The sequence below is a fragment of the Malaclemys terrapin genome, chromosome 10 (assembly GCF_027887155.1).
Source record: "Malaclemys terrapin pileata isolate rMalTer1 chromosome 10, rMalTer1.hap1, whole genome shotgun sequence".
Lineage (NCBI taxonomy): Eukaryota > Metazoa > Chordata > Testudines > Emydidae > Malaclemys > Malaclemys terrapin.
This window is the reverse complement of record NC_071514.1, coordinates 49,949,032-49,969,779: the sequence shown is the minus strand read 5'-3', so window position 1 is coordinate 49,969,779 and position 20,748 is coordinate 49,949,032. Positions and strand designations below refer to the sequence as shown.

The following is a 20,748-nucleotide window of genomic DNA, read 5'->3' as shown; positions in this document are numbered from 1 at the left end:
ATCTGAAAATTTGGTGTTTTCATTCTCTGATTTGCATCTGCAGTCAGGAAGTCAGGGCTACAATTACTCAGAGTTAATTTAATTTAATGAAGGGGGCCAATTTTCCAGACACTTCAAGGGAAGCCTTCCTTCCCCAAATTCACCCCGAATACACATGGAGTCTAGATGAGCCTCTCACTTCTTGAGGCCATCCGTCTACAGTGCTGAAGTGCACCAATGAGGGAGTGCTGGAAGCTAGTGCTGCCACTGCCCGTCTGGTACCTGCTGTGGAGGCAAAGTTAGACCTTCGGTCTCTGGGGCTATCAGTCTGGCCTTTCCACCAGCATGAAATTTATTAAAGCAAACCTTTTAAATCATTCCATGCCCTCTCCCCCTCTGTCCCTCCCTGCCTGCCAGATACCTTACAAAGAACATTTTCTCTGTACTCTTGTTGTCTGAGGGGTCTTGGGAGAAAACTGATGTGAATCGCCACTGTGAGGCCAGGCTGGGCGGATGCTGACTGCACGTTGTTAATCACTGTGACACGGGGCCATTCACACTCGGGCATGGAGGGAGGTTTACTGGAGAGAGCTGTTTGATTGATCTTCTACAGGAACCCTTGGCTCCATCTGAAAAGATGGTTTTGGCAAGGTGGAGAGCAATAGAAATGGCTGTCAGATGGCTCTGAGTCAGGGGGTGGGGGAGGAGGCTGGAGTGAATGGGAATTTGGAGACAGAAGAGCTCACCAGAACTAGCCCTTCCATTCAGCTAGACTTTCTTGCAACTTTAACCCATTTATGTTTCTCAGGACTTTCAGTGGAAGGGCTCCAGCTAGCCACCTGTGCCATACGTGCCTATAATAGACTCATGGGAGCTTGTAGATCCCCCTTAAAAGGAATTCTAAATGTGGGTCATTTCAGTGTTGAAAAATTGTTTTAGCCGGCTGTGGCGGGGCAAAGACTCACCGGCACAGCGCATCCTGCTGTCCGTCTCGGGAATTAGCTCTTTCCAGCCCGGAGCACCCTCTGCAGGCCGGTGTCTCGCCTGCCGCTGGCCCCATGTCCTTCCCAGACCTCGGTGCCCTTTGCCCAGGGGTCCTGCCCACCGCAGTACCCCCTCACTCTGGGTCTCCCCTCCCAGGGGAACCCCCCAAAACTCTAAACCCACCTTGCCTCAGTGGCTACTGCCAGTCATCATCTAGCCCCTTCTCACTGGGGCAAACTGCAGTCTGTAAACCACTCATCATCGGCAACAGGGGTTAGGACCTGCTGCCTTTGCCTGTCTCTGGGCTGCCCCTCTGCAGCTCCAGTACCCTTTTTGGTCTTCTAGCAAGGCCTACAGCCTGGGGTTTTACTAGGCTGGAGCTCCCCAGCTCCCTCTGCCCTTCCCCAGCACTGCTCCACCTCAGGTACCCTTCTCAGGTCCCAAGCAGCCCAGTACTTCTCTCTCAGGAGCTAGAGAGAGTCTCTCTTTTTCTCAGCCTCTGGCCCTCAGCCCTCTTATCAGGCCAGCTGTGGCCTGATTGGGGCGTGGCCCCATCTGTGGCTGCTTTCCCCAATCAGCCTAGCTTTTCCCCACCACAGCCCTCTCCCAGGGCTGTTTTAAGCCCTTCTGGGTAGTAGTGGCATGACCACCTCACTAAACCAGCAAATATCTATTGAGCCACAAAACTCTAATTTCCAGGTACTTTCCAGCTATTTCTTTTAGGGTGACCCCTGATTTTCCTCCTCAATCCCTGAGCTGCTCTTTGTACCTATGGGCCCCGTATGAGCACCTCACAAATAGGCATGACTTTATCCTCACAACACTCCTGAGAGCCAGGGAAACATTCTCCCCATGGAGAACTGAGGCACAGAGAGATTGTAAGTGACTGGCTCCAGGTCATGGAAGGAGTCTGTGACAGAGCTAGGAACTGAGTGCACATCTCCTGAGTCACAGGCTACAAACACCCAGTACCACCCATAGCTCATCCAGCCAAGCATCTGCTACAACTGCTTGTTGGGAGTCCCGTCACTGGGTTGTGGTTGGGGAGGTCTGAGGCATTAATGTGGCCTCGTTCTGAAACCTGACACAGGTTTTACCCCAGCATAACCTCAAGAAAATTAACCCCAATTAACACCAATGTCAGTGAAGGGAGAATCAGGCCTTCCAGCTCTTTTTGCTGCCCTGTGTCTTCCAGGGCCAAATCACTGCCTTTCCACTTTGGTTTCGCCACCGTCCTGCCCCTTCCTCATGCACCTGGCCTGAGATGAAATCATGTTTGGCCAGCAAACCTCAGAACCATATCACAGTCCCAAAGCAGGGTGAATGTCACTGACTAGCAAAGCGTGTCTGAAAAGGAAAATTAAGCAACATCTTGTCCTCCTGCAGTGCAGGTGGAATTTGGAGGCTCAGTAGGCTCCAGAAGTCTGCCTTTTCTGAGCACTCAGCAGTCCCAGTCATCCTCTGGACCACAGACAGCTGTGCCCTGGGGGCCTATTGCTTTAAGAAGCATGGGGATAGCCGTGCTGAATAAGGCTGGTCAAAAAATGCTAATTACTTTTCACTGGCAATTTTGGAAAATTGATATGAGTTTGGGGGGAGAGGGGGGTAAATTTTCCAGTTTTTCATAAAAAACAAAAACAAAAAAAGTTGGTGATTTTTTTTTTCCATTTTTTGTGGGAAATTTTACCAAAACTAGAATTTTTTTTACTGAAAAATGTCTTGTGAGCATTTTTGATTTCATCACAAAGCCATTTCTCATCCCCAAAAACTGTTTTGATGAAAAAATTCCAAGCGTCTCTAATGCCAAGTCACCGAGTGTTGTGGTGAGAAGACATAACTAGATCTTATGGAATTGGTCCATCGAGAAGCTGCAGTGAAACAGGATAGAGTGTTTTCTTAAAGGGTGGATGGTTCCCCTGTCAGAGCAGAAACAATCCCGCAAAGATTGAGCCATGGAAATTTGCCTGTTGCCAGAACAAGCGGGTCGGGGAGGAGAGTATCATCGCTGACTCTTGCTCCACTCTCTCTTTGTCTCTCCCCCAGTTGTCCAAGTGAATGTCTTAGACATGGAGACAGTGGCCAACTGGGCTAAGTTCACTGTCAACGTCCTCTCGGTCTACAAGTGCCGCGATGAGCGTGTGAAGCGTGGTGATAACTTCTTGTGGATCCACATGAAAGACCTGGCCTGCAAGTGCCCCAAGATCCAAATCAGCAGAAAATACCTTGTCATGGGGATCAGCGAAAACCCCACTGACCGGCCAGGACTCATGGCTGACAAGAACAGCCTGGTCATCCAATGGCGGGATGCCTGGACCCGGCGCCTGCGGAAACTGCAGCGGCGGGAGAAGAAGGGGAAGTGTTTGAAACCATGATGGGTTTTGTGTCTGTCGCTTACTAAAGTCCCCGCTCTATGCACATTCTTCAGACTGTTCCCCAGAGACTCTGTATATATATATAGCGTGAACAGACTCTCCTGTCTATAGTGTATATTTGCGATGGGTTCCTTTGTGTGCGTGAAGGCCTGGGTGTGCCTGGGGATGTGTGTGTCCTTAATGTTAATTAAAAGTAACACAGTAAGGACAAGCCTTTAAAGAGGAGTGAAGTGGAGGATGAGCCCAGTGTTGCTAGGTCTGAAGTTGCTCAGAGGATATAAGCAAAAGGCCTCTCCGTCAGGGCCCCTCTCCTGTGTTTCATTGTTTCTGATCTCTCTTCACTTTCGGGGGTGAGCTCCATGCCCTGCCTGCTCCCAGTGTCCGAGCGCAAGTCCTCAGCTCTTCGCTCAGTCACGCTATACCTGGGTGTGGACTAGTCTAAGCTCTTCAGTCCCCTTCCTATCCATAGCAGCTGAAACTAGCCTGGTGTCAGTTCATGGATTATGAGGCCAAAAGAGACTACTGTGATCATCTCGTTTGCCCTCCTGCATAGCACAGGCCAGAGAACTTCTGACTTAACTTCCCCCATTCCCATCTTCCACCCTATTTCAGGTCACCCTGAAGGGAAAGCAAAAGCATTGGACATAGAGGGTCAGATTCTTCTGTCATATATACTGGTATAGGTAAGGAGTAAGTGCATGGCTTGCTAATGGATTTCCATATGCATACAGTATGAGAGGAGATTCCAACCCTGGAGTTCCATGAAAAAACAAAGTGTCTAATTTGCCAGTTACATCATGTTTATGCTGATACACCATCATTGATTTCACTGGTATGACACTGATGTGACACAGTGAGAATCAGGCCCTTTGGGTTTATTCAGCCACTGCTGGAATGCACCAGCCCCCACCTGCAGACTTGTCTTAGCCAAGGTCACTGCCAAACAGGGCTGGCTCCAGGGTTTTGGCCGCCCCAAGCAGCCAAAAAAAAAAAAAAAAGCTGCGATCGCGATCTGCAGCGGCAATTCGGCAGGACGTCCTTTGCTCCCAGCGGGAGTGAGGGACCGTCCGCCGAATTGCCGCCGAAAACCTGGACGTGCCGCCCCTCTCCAGAGCGGCTGGAGCCAGCCCTGCTGCCAAAGGCCCTCTTATATCCTCTCAGAAAATGTGTACGTTTGTGGGGGCAGATCCTCAGCTGGTGCAAATCAGCCAATTTGCATCAGCTGAGGATCTGGCTCGACATGCATAATTCAGCTGTGGGCCTGATTCTGCCCTGCTTTTCACCCAGAGTAGTTATTTTCATCTGGGCCAAAGGACTGTGAAAAGCTGCCATTCGGACTTGGACAATGTTTTGCAGAGGTGTAAATGGGGGCAGAAGGTGAAATCCCAGGAAGATCGAGTCCTCGGGATGTTTTTATGCTTCCCCAGCCCTCTGAGTCTCAAGGAGGCAGGACTGATAAAGCAAAGCTAATGCACTGGTGGTTATGGTGAGAAGCTCTAGTTCACCAGGGCAAGGGAATTGTAGTCCCTTGACACAGGCACATTCCAAATGGGCACAGAGTGGGCCTAGGTGGCTGTTGGATTGGATCTACTCAGAGGGCAGGAAATGGTGCAGCAAGATAACGGAGCAGCCTGGAAACAGTGTGTGGCGGGATGATCCTTGAAAACCAATTGCCGTGGGCACCTGTGGCTCAGAGAGATGTTACGCTGTAGAGCAGTTTAAGACTGAGGCTCGTTGGCAGAGCTGTGTGAGGGCCCAGGCCTAGCATAGGGGCCTTTGCAAGTTAAGATACTGGCAGAATTGTGTTTTAGCTCAGGAATGGAAGAGAATGTTTTGAGGCCAGACTGAGGTGACCCGTATGGTGATGCAGGACTGAACACCAGGAGGTGTTTTGGGGCATGATTAAGGTACATTAGCAGAGCTGGCTGAAGGCCCAGAATTGGCTTAGCAAAGCTCTTTGAGGTCCAGGAATGTCATGCACTGAAGGCCCATGAAAGCTGGCAGAACAAGGGGTTGCTGAAAATCAAAATTGTATTGGTGTGGGAGGACCAGAGACAGACTAGCAAATGGTCACGCGAGGTGTGCTGGCTGGACTAGTTTGCCCAGTGCCTGCCTTTGCTGTTCTCACTGCAGACAGTACTAGTAGGCGCACCCTTGTGTTTGCATTAATACAAGGAGCAGAGTGGAAATGCACATTCCTGACACCTAGTCACTACTCATGTTATTTACATTCAGCCTCCATCATGAGATGGTCTTTGAATCACATTTTATTCTCCCGGCCCCAGCAATTCATGTCACCTGGGACCATACATGTGGGGCCATGTTTACTTACAATGCCAATACCTGGCCAATTGTTGAAGTCAATTGCAAAAAAACCACCCTTTTCTCCTGGGGGGGCTTGAGTTCACACTGCAGCCTGATTATCCTCTCATACCAATTTTACACCAGTGCAACTTGCTTGACTTGAGTGCAGTTACTCCTCATTTACCTGGTATAAGTGTGATCAGGACCAGACCCACAGTGTGCTGTGTCACACATATTTTGCATACCCACTGAACACCAAAGCCCTGATTCTGATCTCATTGACACCCATGTAATTCCAGAGCAACACCATTAAAGCCACCTGAGGTATCCTGGATTTACATGGATGTAACTGACCTCAGGAGTTGACCTCCACCCCCCACACAAAAAGCCATTGCTGTGCTAGGAACTGTCATTTCCTAACCAATTTACACCATGGGGCAAACTCAGGCCTGGTGTAAGCAGCTGCAATGCCATTTCTGACTATGCTTAGGGAAGGAGCTGTACAATGGTTTATTATTGTAGGGTTACAAATAAAGCCCATTTTGTTTATGGCCCTACTAATGTATTCTAGCAGAACAACACTCTAGCAGCCTTCAGGGCTCATTTTTGGCCTCTGAGCCATACCAATGCCCCCTCCATTCCATGTCAATCCCCCTACCTACTGCTGATACATGCAAAGGGGCACATAGAGTCTGACTGCAGAATAAGCTAGCGTGACAGCTGCCTACTGCAGGGAGGGGTGGAAGGCCAAGACCTGTCTCCTGGGACACCGGAATACTGGCTAGGGCATGGTGGAGCAGTGTGAATGCCCAACGCCAGTTTACTAACCTGTGAGCTGGTGATGATATGGGGGGCAGGGCTCCCAGAGTTGCACTGAATGTAGTAATTGACATAATGGCCACGGGCGCCTTGACAAGTAACAGACTGGTGTGTTGCTAACACAGTTGTGACACTGGCCCATTCGTAGCATAGTAACTGCTCATCCCTCAGGTCACCTGCATTGATGTAGCGGCTTGACAGGGCTTTGAGCGAACTCGCTCGCTCCTGGCGTTAAATGTTACAGGTACTTTCTGTTTAAAATGTTTCTGTGAATTACAGTCACATAGTGAGAACAAACGTCATGTCCCCTCCTGCTCCACATGCAGCCCCTGTGCTCTCAGGTGGGGGGAAAAGGCCCTGGCTAGCACAAGGGTGGCGCACAATCTGTTCAGGTGCCAGCTGATGGGGAAAATGCACAGAACACCCATTCCCTGCTTTAGCCTAATGTGACTCTACCTTCCCATCCCTCCAGTGTCGGTGAGCCACAGAACCTGGTACACCCCCATCTTACCCTGTGTGCAGTCAGTTACACTAGTGCAACGTGGTCATGCAACCCGTTACCAACTAATGGGCCAGACCCTCAGTTGTTGCAGCCTGTCATAACTCCACGGAGGGAAATAGAAGCACTTCTACTTCACATCAGCTGAGGAGCTGGCCCAGGAATGGGAGTGCTTGACACCCCCTTGCAGCACACAGGGTGCAAGCTAGGGGAGAATCAGGCCCACAGGCCTCTGCAGTGGTGTGATGGGCCCCGGTCAACTCCCATTGAAATCTAAAGAGGCTTGTTCTGCTGGATTCTATGGGCACAGTCGCCGTCACGTTCACTGTCCCTAGTTTCTTGGGGGTAGGGGAGACGGAGTGTGTGTGTGTGTATCTGTGTGTGTGTGCACGTGTGCTGCTGTTCCTGTTCTGCAACAAAGACCCTCTCAAAGCAAACAGGAAAGTGTGCAGCTGTCACAGTAACCGCTTAACTCCCAAGCTGCTAGGCACAAACCAAGAGAAGGGGTTTTTTTATGGGTTTTGCATGGTCACTGAGAACGGATGCTCCTGGGTGAATGTGCTGCAGAGAATTTCTCACTTTCTCATGCACTAAATGTCACTTGGGCTGTATTTTTGCGGGGAGGGAACTCACCCCACATAGAACGGCAGCACAAGTGCATCTTAAATTGCACCTACACCCTGAGTGGGACTGCAGGGGTGCTGAAGCTGCCTGCTGACCATCTGTACAAGGGGTGGATTTCACTGCTGTAGGTTATGAACCTTCGGTGCCCAGACTGCAGCCTAAGGGTCAAATCCAGCCCAGCCCAGCCTAAAACACAGCTCACTGCTGCTCTCTCCGTACCAGGTAAGGACGAAACTGTAGGGTTTGACAGCTGGTGAACTCAGACCACAAGCCATTTCGCGTCATATTCCTTTACTGAGCAGGTAAATGCTATGGTTGACATTTGCAAAGCTGTCTAGGGGAGTTAGATGCTGCTCTAATTAAAAAGGCACATCTACAGCCCCTAGGCTGCTTGGAGACTTTCAGTCTATGACTGTGTGCCTTTACTTTGTATTTAAACATACAACCATATAAGGGCAGATTCAGGACAGTTTTTGGTGTTCTGGCAAGTTGCCCTTGAACGTTGCAACGTTTGGGCACCCAGAATGGTATGACATGGGCTGAGCCTGCTGCAAGAAACACCATCTCCCTGTCCCTCTTCTCAGGCCAGCTTTGGACCTCTAGGTTATAACATGTATGTCGTGTCAATAGTTTCCAAAATGCAACAGAGCAAAAGAATTGGAGGGAGGCTATGGACCAGGCCATCTCCATGAAATACTGTTGAATATGTAAAAAAATAACAACCAATGTTATGGAACATAGTGTAACATATATAAGATATGTACTTTTTCTTTTTTATTATTATTGTTTTTAATAACACGAGTCTAATGTGTATTGCCTGCCTAAATTGGTGTTTTCTTTCCCTGAGACTGCAGTTTGCATTTGGCTTTTGATGCTAAACTGATGATGACAGCTCATCCCCCACCCTGGACATGGGTTCTGCTGCTTCTTAATTGCACCAGTAAGGCCCACTTGGAAGAATGCCTCACGCAGAGCACAAGGCAGGTGCTCAGCACAGTTGGGGTAAATGTGCTTATTTACATCAGCTGAAGATCTGTGAGTTTGCAGGGTGGGAGGCACTGAGACCCAGGCTGGATTCCAAAGGAGCAGGCTCAAGGGATCCCATCAAGATCAAAACCAAGGGCCTTGATTCTGAGTTCACTTAGAATGAAATTCACCCCTGGGCCTATGCACACTGATTAAGTCCCACCTGCTCTGAGTGGTGCCTAGACTTTGGGCTGGTATTCTGCACAGGAGTGAAGGTCACTCTTACCCGCATTTTACTCTGGTGCAACCCCATTTGCTTCAGTAACTGGACATGGGTGTATGAGTGAAACCAAAATCAGGCACTGGGGCCAACTCTCTGCTGGCAACGATTGGTGCAGCTCCATGGCAATCACTGGACTTGGGGAAGTTTGCACCAGTAGAAAATGTGCTGTTGTATTTTTAAAATTGCCTGTAGCTTTGTTACTAGCGCCACCTTTGATTATGAAAAATGCCTGGGCAGCTCCTCAGCTGGTGTAGATCAGCATGGCTGCATGGAATTACAACAGTATACAACAGCTGAGTTGCTGGCTCAGACCTCTGAAAGTGGTACAGCAAAGAGCCCATTTCTCTCCACTTGGTGAAGCTTAAAGAAAGGCTGGTCAGTAACCGCACAGAAAACTGCCATTGAGGCGAGTAGGGGATGGAGCATGCACACACTTACTGGTCGCACTTATAGTAAGGGTCCTCTTACAAAAAGTTTACAAAAGGTGAATAAATAATTAACAGATGCTATAAGCATGTGACAGATATGAGTGGTATGTGTGACAGCGGGTTATAAACAAATCAGGAGGCAGTGTTACAGATGATTATATGTAATCTATTGACCTGTTGGATTGTATAACAATCTGTAATAAATGATGGACTATTTATTAAACCATCTATTAACATTTTATTAACCCTTTATAAGCGATTTAGAAACAGACTCTGAAAATAGTGGGTGCCACTGACTAGCAGGCATATTAACCTCAATAGCATATTAACCTCAAAGCTTCCTGAGCGAATTTTCTCACTTTTGTCACTTCTTGACCCTTCTTCCAGTCCATATTAAATGCCACTTCTTCCATACAAAGCCCTGGCGCACCTCACCTCTGGCTGCTAAGAACGGCCATTTACTGCCAGCTCTGAAGGTGGTTTTAATCCATGACAGACTTTGCCTCTAACTCTGGAGTTACCAGGTTTCTTTAATAGCCTCTTGTGAGGATTTAATCAAAAATTCAACCGTGAAATTCCAAGTGAGTCACACCACCAGCCCCCATCCACTCTCCTGGTTCTAAAGGGCCTAGCAGGCTGGGGAGAAGTCAGGCTTAGTTTGTTACATGTGGCTCGATGATTGAATATTCTTTGGTTAATCTAAATCGAATCTCTTCTATTGATGTGTCTTACTTTTAAGCCCTGAAGCAGAGCTCTGTGGAGCTGGAAAGCTTGTCTCTCTCGCCAACAGAAGTTAGTCCAATGAAAGATATCACCTCTCCCACCTTGCCGCTCGAATAGCCAGGGCCAACACAGCTACAACAACACTGCAAACATACTTTTAATCTAATCTGTCTGTCTGTCTATCCTCACCAGCATTTTTAATGTGCCTCTCATAATGCCTAGGCACCAGAGCTATAGTTAAGGATTGCCCTGAAATTTGTAGAGTTTAGGGCCAGAGGGTCCACCAGCTCATTCAGTCTGACCTCCTGTTTGTCACAGGCCACCAACACAACCCAGTCACTTGCACACTAAAGCCAACAATAAAAATAAGACCAAAGTATTACAGCCCTCAGGAGACGAGGCTGTTCTGTGCCACAGGCAGAGAACAGAAGGGACTGAGGTGCACTAATGCCTGAGGCCCAGCAGGTTTTGTTCCACATCTGACCAAGAACACTGTGCCCTGTTCCTAGAGATGCATTGCTCTGGTTGCAGACAGGATGAGATAGTATATCCAGGCGTGCCACTGTCACCACCCCCATCACTTATTTAGCTGCCCACTGATCACTGTGCCCCACAGCTCCAGGCACAGGAAAGCCAGAGACACTGATGGAGAGTGAGCCAGCCTGACCCTCCCTTACATCTTGGAGGAAGTTAGTTAACTGAGGCTAGGATTTCCAAAAGAGACTAAGGGAGTTAAGCACCCAATTCCCATTGGAATTCAATGAGATCTGGGTGCTTAACTCCTTTGAAATCCCAGTCTGTGCCCATAAAACTTACCTTATACCATGGCACTCTCTAGACCAGGGGTTCTCAAACTGGGGATCATGATCCCTCAGGGGATCACAGGGCTATTACCTGGGGGGTCAAGAGCTGTCAGCCTCCACACCAAACCCCGCTTCACCTCCAGCATTTATAATAGTGTTAAATATTTTAAAACGTGTTTTTAATTTATAAAGTGGGGGTAGCACTCAGAGGCTTGCTGTGTGAAAGGGGTCACCACTACAAAAGTTTGAGATGAGAACGACTGCTCTAGACCTCCATGCATTGGCAGCAACAAAAGACTGTTATCCTAATTGTGGAGTAGCCACTAGAGGGCGATGCAACAGGCACAATGCAAATGTGTTATACACGCACATAATTGTATAAAGTGTGCTGGAGACACTAGCTTAGCTAGTGGGGTGCAGGGGAAGCAGCCCCTTCCCCTCATCACATTTTTGAAAAGCGGCGCCTAAACGGGCCCCGCAGCTGTCCACCCCTTCCCTAGCTCACTTCCCCCTCCTCCCCTCCCCTGAACGCTCCGCCCCCCTGCTCCTCCCCCTCCCCTGCTTCCCGCGAATCACACGTTCGCGGGAAGTCTAAAAACAAGCAGGGGGCAGGCCAGCGGCAGCAGCAGGTAAGCTGGGAGGGGGAGACGCGAGAAGGAGGGCTCCAGGGAGACGAGGTGCGGCGCGGCCCAGTCCGGCCCTGGCCGAGCGGCTCCCACTGGCCCCGGCCAAGCGGCTCCGGCTCGGCTCGGCCCTGGGGCGCCGGCCCGGTCCTGGCCCTGGCAGCTCCAGCCCGACGCGGCGCTGGCTGAGCATGCCGGCAGCTCTGGCACCAGCGGCTTTGGCTCGGGCCCCGCGGCGCCAGCCCACTCCCAGCCTTGGAGGCTCCGGCCGAGCGCGGTGCCAGCCGAGCGTGCCGGCCCGCTCCCGGCCCTGGCAGCTCCGGCCCGGCTCGGCCCCAGCGGCGCCGGCAGAGCACCCCGGCAGCTCTGGCCCCAGCGGCTTTGGCTTGGGCCCCACAGTGCCGGCCCACTCCCAGCCCTGGCAGCTCCGGCCCGGCTCGGCCCCAGCAGCGCCAGCCGAGCACCCCGGTAGCTCTGGCCCCAGCGGCTTTGGCTCGGGCCCTGCGGCCCCGGCCCACTCCCGGCATTGGAGGCTCCGGCCGAGCACGCCGGCCCGCTCCCGGCCCTGGCAGCTTCATCCCGGCTCCGCCCCAGCGGCGCCGGCTGAGCACCCCGACAGCTCCGGCCCCAGCGGCTTCGGCTCAGTCCGGGACCTGCAGCACCGGCCCGCTCCTGGCCTTGGCGGCTCCGGACGAGTGCGTCGGCCCGCTCCCAGCCCTGGCAGCTCCGGCCCCGGCCCCAGCGGCGCCGGCCGAGCACCCCTTGCTGGCTCTGGCCCCAGCAGCTCTGGCTCGGCCTGGCCCCCGCAGTGCCGACCCGCTCCCAGCCCTGGCGGCTCCGGCCCCAACCCCAGCGGCGCCGGCCGAGCACCCCTGGTGGCTCCGGCCCCAGCGGCCCCGGTTCTGGCCAAGCACGCCGGCCCCGGTTCCAGCCCTGGCTGAGCGGCACCAGCCGAGCACCCCCGGCCCCAACAGCTCCGGCCCCAGGGCGGCGGCCCCAGTTCCCAGAATGCGGACGGAGCCGTGCAGCTTTCCCCCCACCTCTGCAATGAGGAGCCCTCCGGCCTCCCCGAAGGCTGTGCCTGCTGCTCCGCCGTGGGGAGCCATCAGCCCCAGCTAGCCCTCGCCGCCAGCCCGCCCCCGGCCCCCTCCCCCCGGCCCGAGCCCCTCCGGGGGGGGGGCAGCATGGCCGCAGCGTGGCTGGAGGAGCCGGGGGGAGGGGGGGCTGGCGCAGCCGGAGGAGCCAGTGGGGGAGGGGCGCTGAGTGGCCCCCCGGCCCGAGCCAGGAATTTCCTGTGATGGCTACAGAAAAGGAGGTGTTGGCTGCGGCTAGTATTAGGTTGGGCACCGTGCTCTTGGACTTCATTTGGATAGATTCAGCAACGCTAGAACTCTCCTCCTGCTCCACCCCCTGTGTGTTGTAATTTAGTATTTGAATTACTGTATTGTCAGGAGCCCCAGTCATGGACAAGCCCCAATGTGATAGGTGCTGGTATCCTCCTGGAGCTTGCTGGGAAATGGTTTTTTTAATCCTGCACATATTTTCGAGAATTCAGCTTTTTTCTCCATCTCAAATCAGAACCAAAAGTCCAGATCTTGAAAATATCCAGGAGCTGAAACGCTGATTTATTTCTTTTGTTTCGGGGGCAATCAAAATGTTTCCTTTTCATTTTGACATTTTTAAACAGTTTTTCAGTCTAATTAGCTTAAGTTTCAAAATGACAAGTCATTGTGAACTGAAAAACTGGAATATTTCCTAGTGAAAATGTCAAAACAAAATGTTTCAACAACTTGGAATCTTTTTTCTTGACTTTTTTCAAGTCAGGAAATTTATCAGTCCCAACCCTGTTTTGTGAATGGTTTCAAATGTGATGAATCAGCATTTTTTGGACCAACTCTCCCTCTTTCTCACCTCCTCCCCCCCCCCAATTTTTTTTTTCATCCCAACCTGCTCTAGATCCAACCCCTAGCTGGGGTTAAGACATTGAACTGAATTCAATTATTGAATCTGCCAAAGATCCCTTCTGTGACTGCAGGCAAACTCACTTAGTGTCTCTCTGCTTCAGTTCCCATCTGTACAATGGTGTCAATAATTCTGTCTTGTCAGGTAGACTGTAAACTCTTTGGGACAGAGGCTGTCTCCTCCTATGCCTATGTGCATCCAGCACCATGAGACCCTGACCTCAAGCAAGGTGCTACAGTAGTTCAAATAGTAAATCTGGTGGAATAAACTGACATCCGAACTGCAGATAACATTTGATCCAAGAACCTCAAAGTGCTTTACAAGTGTTAATTCATTAAGCCTTACAGCACTACTTATGAGATATATTACTACTGCCAGTTTAAAGTGGAAAGACGGGAGTCAATTTGGGAAACTGAGGTTCCTAACATTATAAAAGAAGCTAGCAATAGAACCCAAGAAAATGTCTAATCACCAGGACCTACCAGCTGCCTGAACTGGCTAGCACTGGGAGAGTGCTAGGGCATCCACCCAGGTTAGACACATTGAGATGTTACTGGGTAGTTTTAGATGGAAGTGGACTGCTGGAGGGTGGAGTGGATGTGAGCTCCCTGTTTATTTCATCCTGAATTTCCCTACCAATGGCCCATTCCTGACTGGAGTAAGAGGGGAATCAAGTCCTTATGTTCATTTTCTCCCTGGGGACTGATTTTTAAGAGTCTGATTCTGGAAGCTATTGAGCACTTTGGAGAGCTGCAAAGTCACTTAGCATCTGTCTCTGAAGCCCTCAGCATTATGCAGGATCAGATCCTAATGGAATAACAAACCACAAATCATTTGTAAAAGTAAGCCCTCTTTTTATACAGCAAACGGTGCATATACAAAATTAAAATAAATGGTTTGTGCTTCCATCTCAGACAAATCCCATTTCCCAGAAACGCCAAAGAGCAGAACTTTCTGTTGTCATATAAACATTGCCCACTCCATTCCCCTGCTCCAGGAGCACACGTAATGTGAAATGAGATGGCTTGAGTTTATTTGGAGTACAGCACATCAGGGAGTGGGTTCATAGACACAGCACTTGGACAAAGACACATCATCTAGGAAAAACGAGAGACGAAGACAGAGCTGATCATAAAAAAACGGTTACCTACCTTTTTGTAATTGTTGTTCTTTGAGATGTGTTGCTCATGTCCATTCCATGCTAGGTGTGTGTGCGCCCACATGCACAGTTGTCAGAGATTTTTGCCTTAGCGGTATCTGTTGGGTCGGCTGTGGCGCCCCCTTGAGCTCATGCATTGGTATATTAGGCACTGCCGACTCTATGCCATCTCAGTTCCTTCTAGGAGGGCAGGTCATAGAATGGATATGAGCAACACATCTTGAAGAAAATCAGTTACAAAAAGGTAGGTAAACGTTTTTTTCTTCTTTGAGTGCTTGCTCATATCGATTCCATTCTAGGTGACTCACAAGCAGTATCCCTGGAGGTGGGCTCGAAGTTCACAGTCTAGCGGCTTGCTCTACCAAAGCCAGCATCATCCCAGGACTGCTGGATAGGTGCATAATTAGACATGAACATATGCAGAGACAACCAGGTGGCTGCCCTACAGATGACCTGGATAGGCACTTGGGCCAGAAAGGCTGCTGAAGAGGCCTTGCGCCCTGGTCGAGTGGGTGGTTACAATCACCAGAGGTGGCACCTGTGATGGGTTGGATCACAGAAACCCCGTTGGGGCTGCCAACTGATGTGCCAAGACTACTTCTGCCCCTGCTTTCCCTGCCCTCCCAGCTTGGAACTTCAGTGCCCAGCCTGGTTTGAGCCAGACCCGCTAGCCTGCTGCAAACCCAGACCCAGGTCTGAACCATGTCCCCTAACAGCTGTAGGCTTAAACAGAAAGCAGCTTAAGAAATGTTCCTGTCTTTAACACTCAGATGCCCAATTCCCAATGGGGTCCAAACCCCAAATAAATCTGTTTTACCCTGTATAAAGCTTATAAATTGTTCGCCCTCTATAACACTGATAGAGAGATATACACAGCTGTTCCCCCCTCCCCCAGGTATTAATACATACTCTGGGTCAATTTATAAGTAAAAAGTGATTGTATTAAATACAGAAAGTAGGATTTAAGTGGTTCCAAGTAATAGCAGACAGAACAAAGTGAATTACCAAGCAGAATAAAATAAAACACACAAGTCTAAGCCTAGTACAGTAATAAAACTGAATACAGATAAAATCTCACCCCCAGGGATGTTTCAATAAATTTCTTTCACAGACTGGACGCCTTCCTCATAGACTCATAGACTTTAAGGTCAGAAGGGACCATTATGATCATCTGGTCTGACCCCCTGCACGCTGCAGGCCACAAGACCCTTCCCTGGACTCTGCCGTTGAAGTCCCCAATCCTGTGTTTTAGTGACTTCAATCGGCAGAGACCCTCCTGCTAGTGATCCCTGCCCCATGCTGCAGAGGAAGGCGAAAAACCTCCAGAGGCTCAGCCAATCTACCCTGGAGGAAAATTCCTTCCCGACCCCAAATATGGCGATCAGTAATACCCCAAGCATGTAGGGAATTCCTAGTCTGGGCACAATCCTTTCCCCTGGTACAGCCTTTGTTCCAGTTCAGGTGGTAGCTAGGGGATTTTTCATGATGGCCACCCCCTTTGTTCTATTCCACCCACTTATATATCTTTTGCATAAGGCGGGAATCCTTTGTCCCTCTCTGGGTTCCCACCCCCTCCTTCTCAATGGAAAAGCACCAGGTTAAAGATAGATTCCAGTTCAGGTGACATGATCACATGTCACTGTAAGACTTCATTACCCACTTGCCAGCACACACCTATACAGGAAGACTTACAAGTAAACAGAGCTATCTACAGTCAATTGTCCTGGTTGATGGGAGCCATCAAGATTCCAAACCACCATTAATGGCCCACACTTTGCATAATTACAATAGGCCCTCAGAGTTATATTTCATATTTCTAGTTTCTGATACAAGAGTGATACATTTATACAAATAGGATGACCACACTCAGTAAATTATAAGCTTTGTAATGATACCTTACAAGAGACCTTTTGCATGAAGCATATTTTAGTTACATTATGTTCACACTCATCAGCATACTTCCATAAAATCATATAGAGTGCAACATCATAGCACCTTTGCCTAATGGTAGCAGCAGCGAATGCAGGCGGTGATCCAAGAAGAAATTCTTTGAGCGGACACTGGACAACCTTTCGTCCTGTCAGCCACCACAACAAACAATTGCATCGACTTGCGGAATGGCTTGGTCCCTTCAATGTAGAAGGCTAATGCCCTCCTGACATCTAGGGAATGCAGCTGATGCTCCTCCTCCAACTTATGCAGCTTTGGAAAAAGACAGGTAAATAAATGTCCTGGCCCGCATGAAACTACGAGACCACCTTGGGCAGGAAAGCCGGGTGTGGCCATAGCTGGACCTTGTCTTTGTAGAAGACCACAGAGGGTGGTTCCGAGGTAAACGCCCTAATCTCAGAGACCCAGTGGGCGGATCTAATCACAACTAGGAACACAACCTTCCCGGACAGAAGGAGAGAGCAGGAAGTCAGAGGCTCAAAGCGGGATCCCATGAGCTGTGACAGCACAAGATTCAGGTGCCATGGCGGAACAGGGTCCCTGACGTGCAGGTAGAGGTGCTTGAGGCCCTTGAGGAACCTGGCAGTCATGTCCTGGGTGAAAACCAACCTGCCCTCGAGCAGCAGACGGAAGGCCGAAATAGCAGCCAAGTGGTCCTTGACAGATGAAAGGGACAGGCCTTGGAGCTTGAGATGTTAAGGTAGTCCAGGATCAACTGCAGTGAGGCCCACTCAGGCTGAATACCTTTATCCCCAAGGTCCAACAAGCAAACCGCTTCCATTTGGCCAGGTACGTTGCTCTAGTGGAGGGCTTTTTGCTGCCCAACAGGACCTGCTGGACAGCAGGCGAGCACTCCTGCTCCTCCGCATTTAACCATGCAGCAGCCAAGCTGTCAGGTGCAGTGCCACCAGGCTCTGATGCACAAGACTGTTGTGGTTTTGGGACAGCAAATCCGGACTGAGCAGGAGCTGTAACAGAGCAGCCATCGAGAGGTCCAGCAGCATGCCAAACCAGTGCTGGTGCAGCCACACCAGCACTATGATCACCTTCGCCCTGTCCTGCTTGATTTTCATGAGGACTCTGTGAATTAGCGGCACTGGAGGGAAGGCGTACAACAGAGTCCCCAACCATGGGAGCAGAAAAGTGTCCCCCGAATTGAGCAGAAAATGTGGCATTTCCAGTTCTGCCTGGATGCGAACAGGTCAACCTGGGTAGTTCTCCACCTCTGGAAGATGAAGCTGACCACTTCCAGATGCAGGGACCACTCATGGCAAGATGAGAAGGTCCTGCTGAGGTGATCTGCCAAAGTGTTTCTTGCCCTGGGGAGGTGAGTGGCTATGAGATGGATGCCGTGTTGTATGTAGTAGGTCCAGAGCCTGAGGGCTTCCTGGCAAAGGGCAGAGGATCTGGCCCTGCTTGTTGATAGAGAACATAGCTGCTGTATTATCCGTCAGAACCTGAGCAGAGCTGTGAAGGGGACTCTCTCCAACACCGATGCAGGATTCTGCCACCAGGTGAGTGATGATAGTACATGATCCAGGACCCTGACCACACGGTCCATGTTGTGTTTGTTGGGGATGCAGACCGACACCAGCCATGCCTGCAGGGGCCTGAGGTGGAGCCATGCATGATGGACAACATAAGTGCAGGCCGCCATGTGGCCCAACAATTGTAGGCACATGTGAGCTGCGGTAAGAAGGTGGGCTTGCATGCACGAGATGAGGTCTGCCATGGCTTGGAACCAAGCCTCAGGGAGGAAGGCTCTGGCCTGAATAGAGTTCAGGACCGCTCCAATGAATTCTATGTGTTGTACCAGGATTAAGGTAGACTTTTTCTCATTTATTAACAGCCCCAGGTCATGACAGTGGAATAAACCAAATTGAGATGCTGCTGCACCTGATCCTGGGACCAACCCTTTATTAGCCAGTCGTTAAGATACAGGTACATTTGAACACCCCAGCTCCTCAGGTAAGCGGCCACTAGCGCTATGCACTGGGTGAACACTCTTGGGGCTGACGAGAGACCAAATGGCATCGGCGTGAATTGGAAAAGGCATTGGCCCAGTGTAAAACTAAGGAAGCACCTGTGCCCTGGGAAAATGGAAATATGGAATTACGTGTCCTTCAAGTCGAGGGCGGCGTACTAGTCTCCCGAATCCAGGGAGAGGATGATGGAGTCCAGGGAGACCATGCAAAACTTTAACTTCTTGAGAGACTTGTTGAGGCAACATAGGTCCAAAATGGATCAGAGGCCCCCTTTTGCTTTTGGGATTAGGATGTAGTGGGAGCAGAACCTCTTTCCTTTCATGTCTCGAGGGACCTCCTCCATCGCCCCCAGGTGCAGGAGGTTCTCAATCTCTTGGACAAGGAGTTGCTCATGAGAAGGGTCTGTGAAGAGGGATGGGGATGGGGGTGGGAGAGAGGGTAGGCCACGAACTTCAGGGGTAATCCAAGGATATTACTTTGAGCATCCAATGGTCTGAGGTCAACCAAGACCAGGCCAACCGGAAGGGGCAGAGGCAGTTGAGGAAAGAGTGGGAGGGTGGGTCCTGGGAAGTGACAGGGACATTGTCCTTGAGCGCACCCTCAAAATGACTGCTTCTGGCCTCCTTGGTTCCTGCAAAGGCCAGGCTGAGCAGATGAATGGAAGATGACGGGTGTCACTGCTTAGACCCCTTGTCTCTATCCTTTCTCCTGTAGGTGCCCAGCCGGGGAGTCCCCCAGCACCTAGACTCTGGAGGAGGTGGAGGGTGGAACGGCTTCCTGGCCTGCCGAGGAGTGTGGAGGCCCAAGGAATGGAAGGTGGCATGAGAATCTTTAAGGTCATGGAGTCTTGAATATGTGAGCTCAGAGAAGAGCCCCGCCCCCTCAAACGGGAGGTACTGAATAGCGGCCTGCATTTCCTGGGATAACCCAGAAGACTGCAACCAGGAGCTGTGCCTCATGGCCACCGCAAAGGTGACCACCCTGGCTGCTGAGTCAGTAGCATCCCAGGCCATTTGGAGGGCCCACCCTTGCCACCACCGTGCCTTCATCCACCAAAGCGGTGAACTCCTGGGCTCGGTCCTGCGGGAGGGCCTCTTTGAACTTGTTAAGGGAGTCCCACAGTTAAAATTGTACCTGCCTAGCAGTGCCTGGACACCCTGAATTGCAGGCTGGCCGTTGAATAAATCTTTCTGCCAAATAAGTCCAGTGTCTTGGTGTTGTTTTTTTTTCTGGCATGCCACTGACTTGGCCCTGCCTGTTGTAGTAGGCAAAGAGCCTGAGATATAAGCCTGGTATAAGGCCTGGTATCAGATGCCTGGTATGAGGCCTGAGCTAAAGTAGTGGGCAAGCTTTGCTGATATAAAGCAAAGTTAGCAAAAGTCAGGCTCTGCCTGCTTGCAAGTTCACAGAATCTGGCAAGAACAGGGCTAATATTGCAGAAACACACATTTCTAAGAAGTGCTAGGCACAGAGTACTCACACAAACACATTCCAGAAGAATGGTACCAGAACATCCCGATATCAAGGATGGTACAAAAACAAGGATTTGATACCATCAGATCAGGATTAAACAAAGGCCTGGTCTACACTACGGGTTTAGGTCGACTTTAGCAGCGTTAAACTGAATTAAGCCTGGACACAGTCCACACAACGAAGCCCTTTCTTTCGACTTAAAGGGTCCTTTAAACCGGTTTCTTTACACCACCTCCGACGAGGGGATTAGCGATAAAACCGGCCTTTGCGGGTCGGAATTGGGGTAGTGTGGACGGAATTCGACGTTATTGGCCTCCGGGAGCTATCCCACAGTGCTTCATTGTGACCGCTCTGGACAGCACTCTCAACTCAGATGCACTGACCAGGTAGACAGGAAAAGACCCGCGAATGTTTGAATTTCATTTCCTGTTTGCTCAGTGTGGAGAGCACAGGTGACCACGCGGAGCTCATCAGCACAGGTAACCGTGATGGAGTCCCAGGATCGCAAAAGAGCTCCAGCATGGACAGAACGGGAGGTACGAGATCTGCTCGCCATATGGGGAGATGAAGCAGTGATAGCTGAACTCCGTAGCAGTAAAAGAAATGGAAAAGTATTAGAAAAGATCTCCAAGGCCATGAAGGACCGAAGCCATAACAGGGACACACAGCAGTGCCGCGTGAAAATTAAGGAGCTACGGCAAGCTTACCACAAAGCCAGAGAAGCAAACGGAAGGTCCGGGGCAGAGCCGCAAACTTGCCGCTACTACGCGGAGCTGCATGCGATCCTAGGGGGTACAGCCACCACTACCCCA

The 20,748-nt window shown here is 50.6% G+C and overlaps 1 protein-coding gene across 2 annotated transcripts in view; it reads left to right on the top strand.

Moving 5' to 3' along the window:
* The window catches only part of NTN3 (netrin 3), a 102,869-nt gene extending 83,589 nt beyond the window's left edge, over positions 1–19,280 (top strand). The window contains exons 6-7 of one of the 2 annotated variants that reach the window (XM_054042892.1): positions 18,328–18,419; positions 19,178–19,280. In XM_054042892.1, coding sequence (XP_053898867.1) covers positions 18,328–18,401 — 74 coding nt within the window. In that variant the 3' untranslated portion in view covers positions 18,402–18,419; positions 19,178–19,280. Of the gene's footprint in view, positions 1–3,006; positions 9,465–18,327; positions 18,420–19,177 lie in introns of those variants that run through there. The other variant, XM_054042890.1, reaches the window with a different exon arrangement.
* Positions 19,281–20,748: the final 1,468 nt, after the last annotated feature.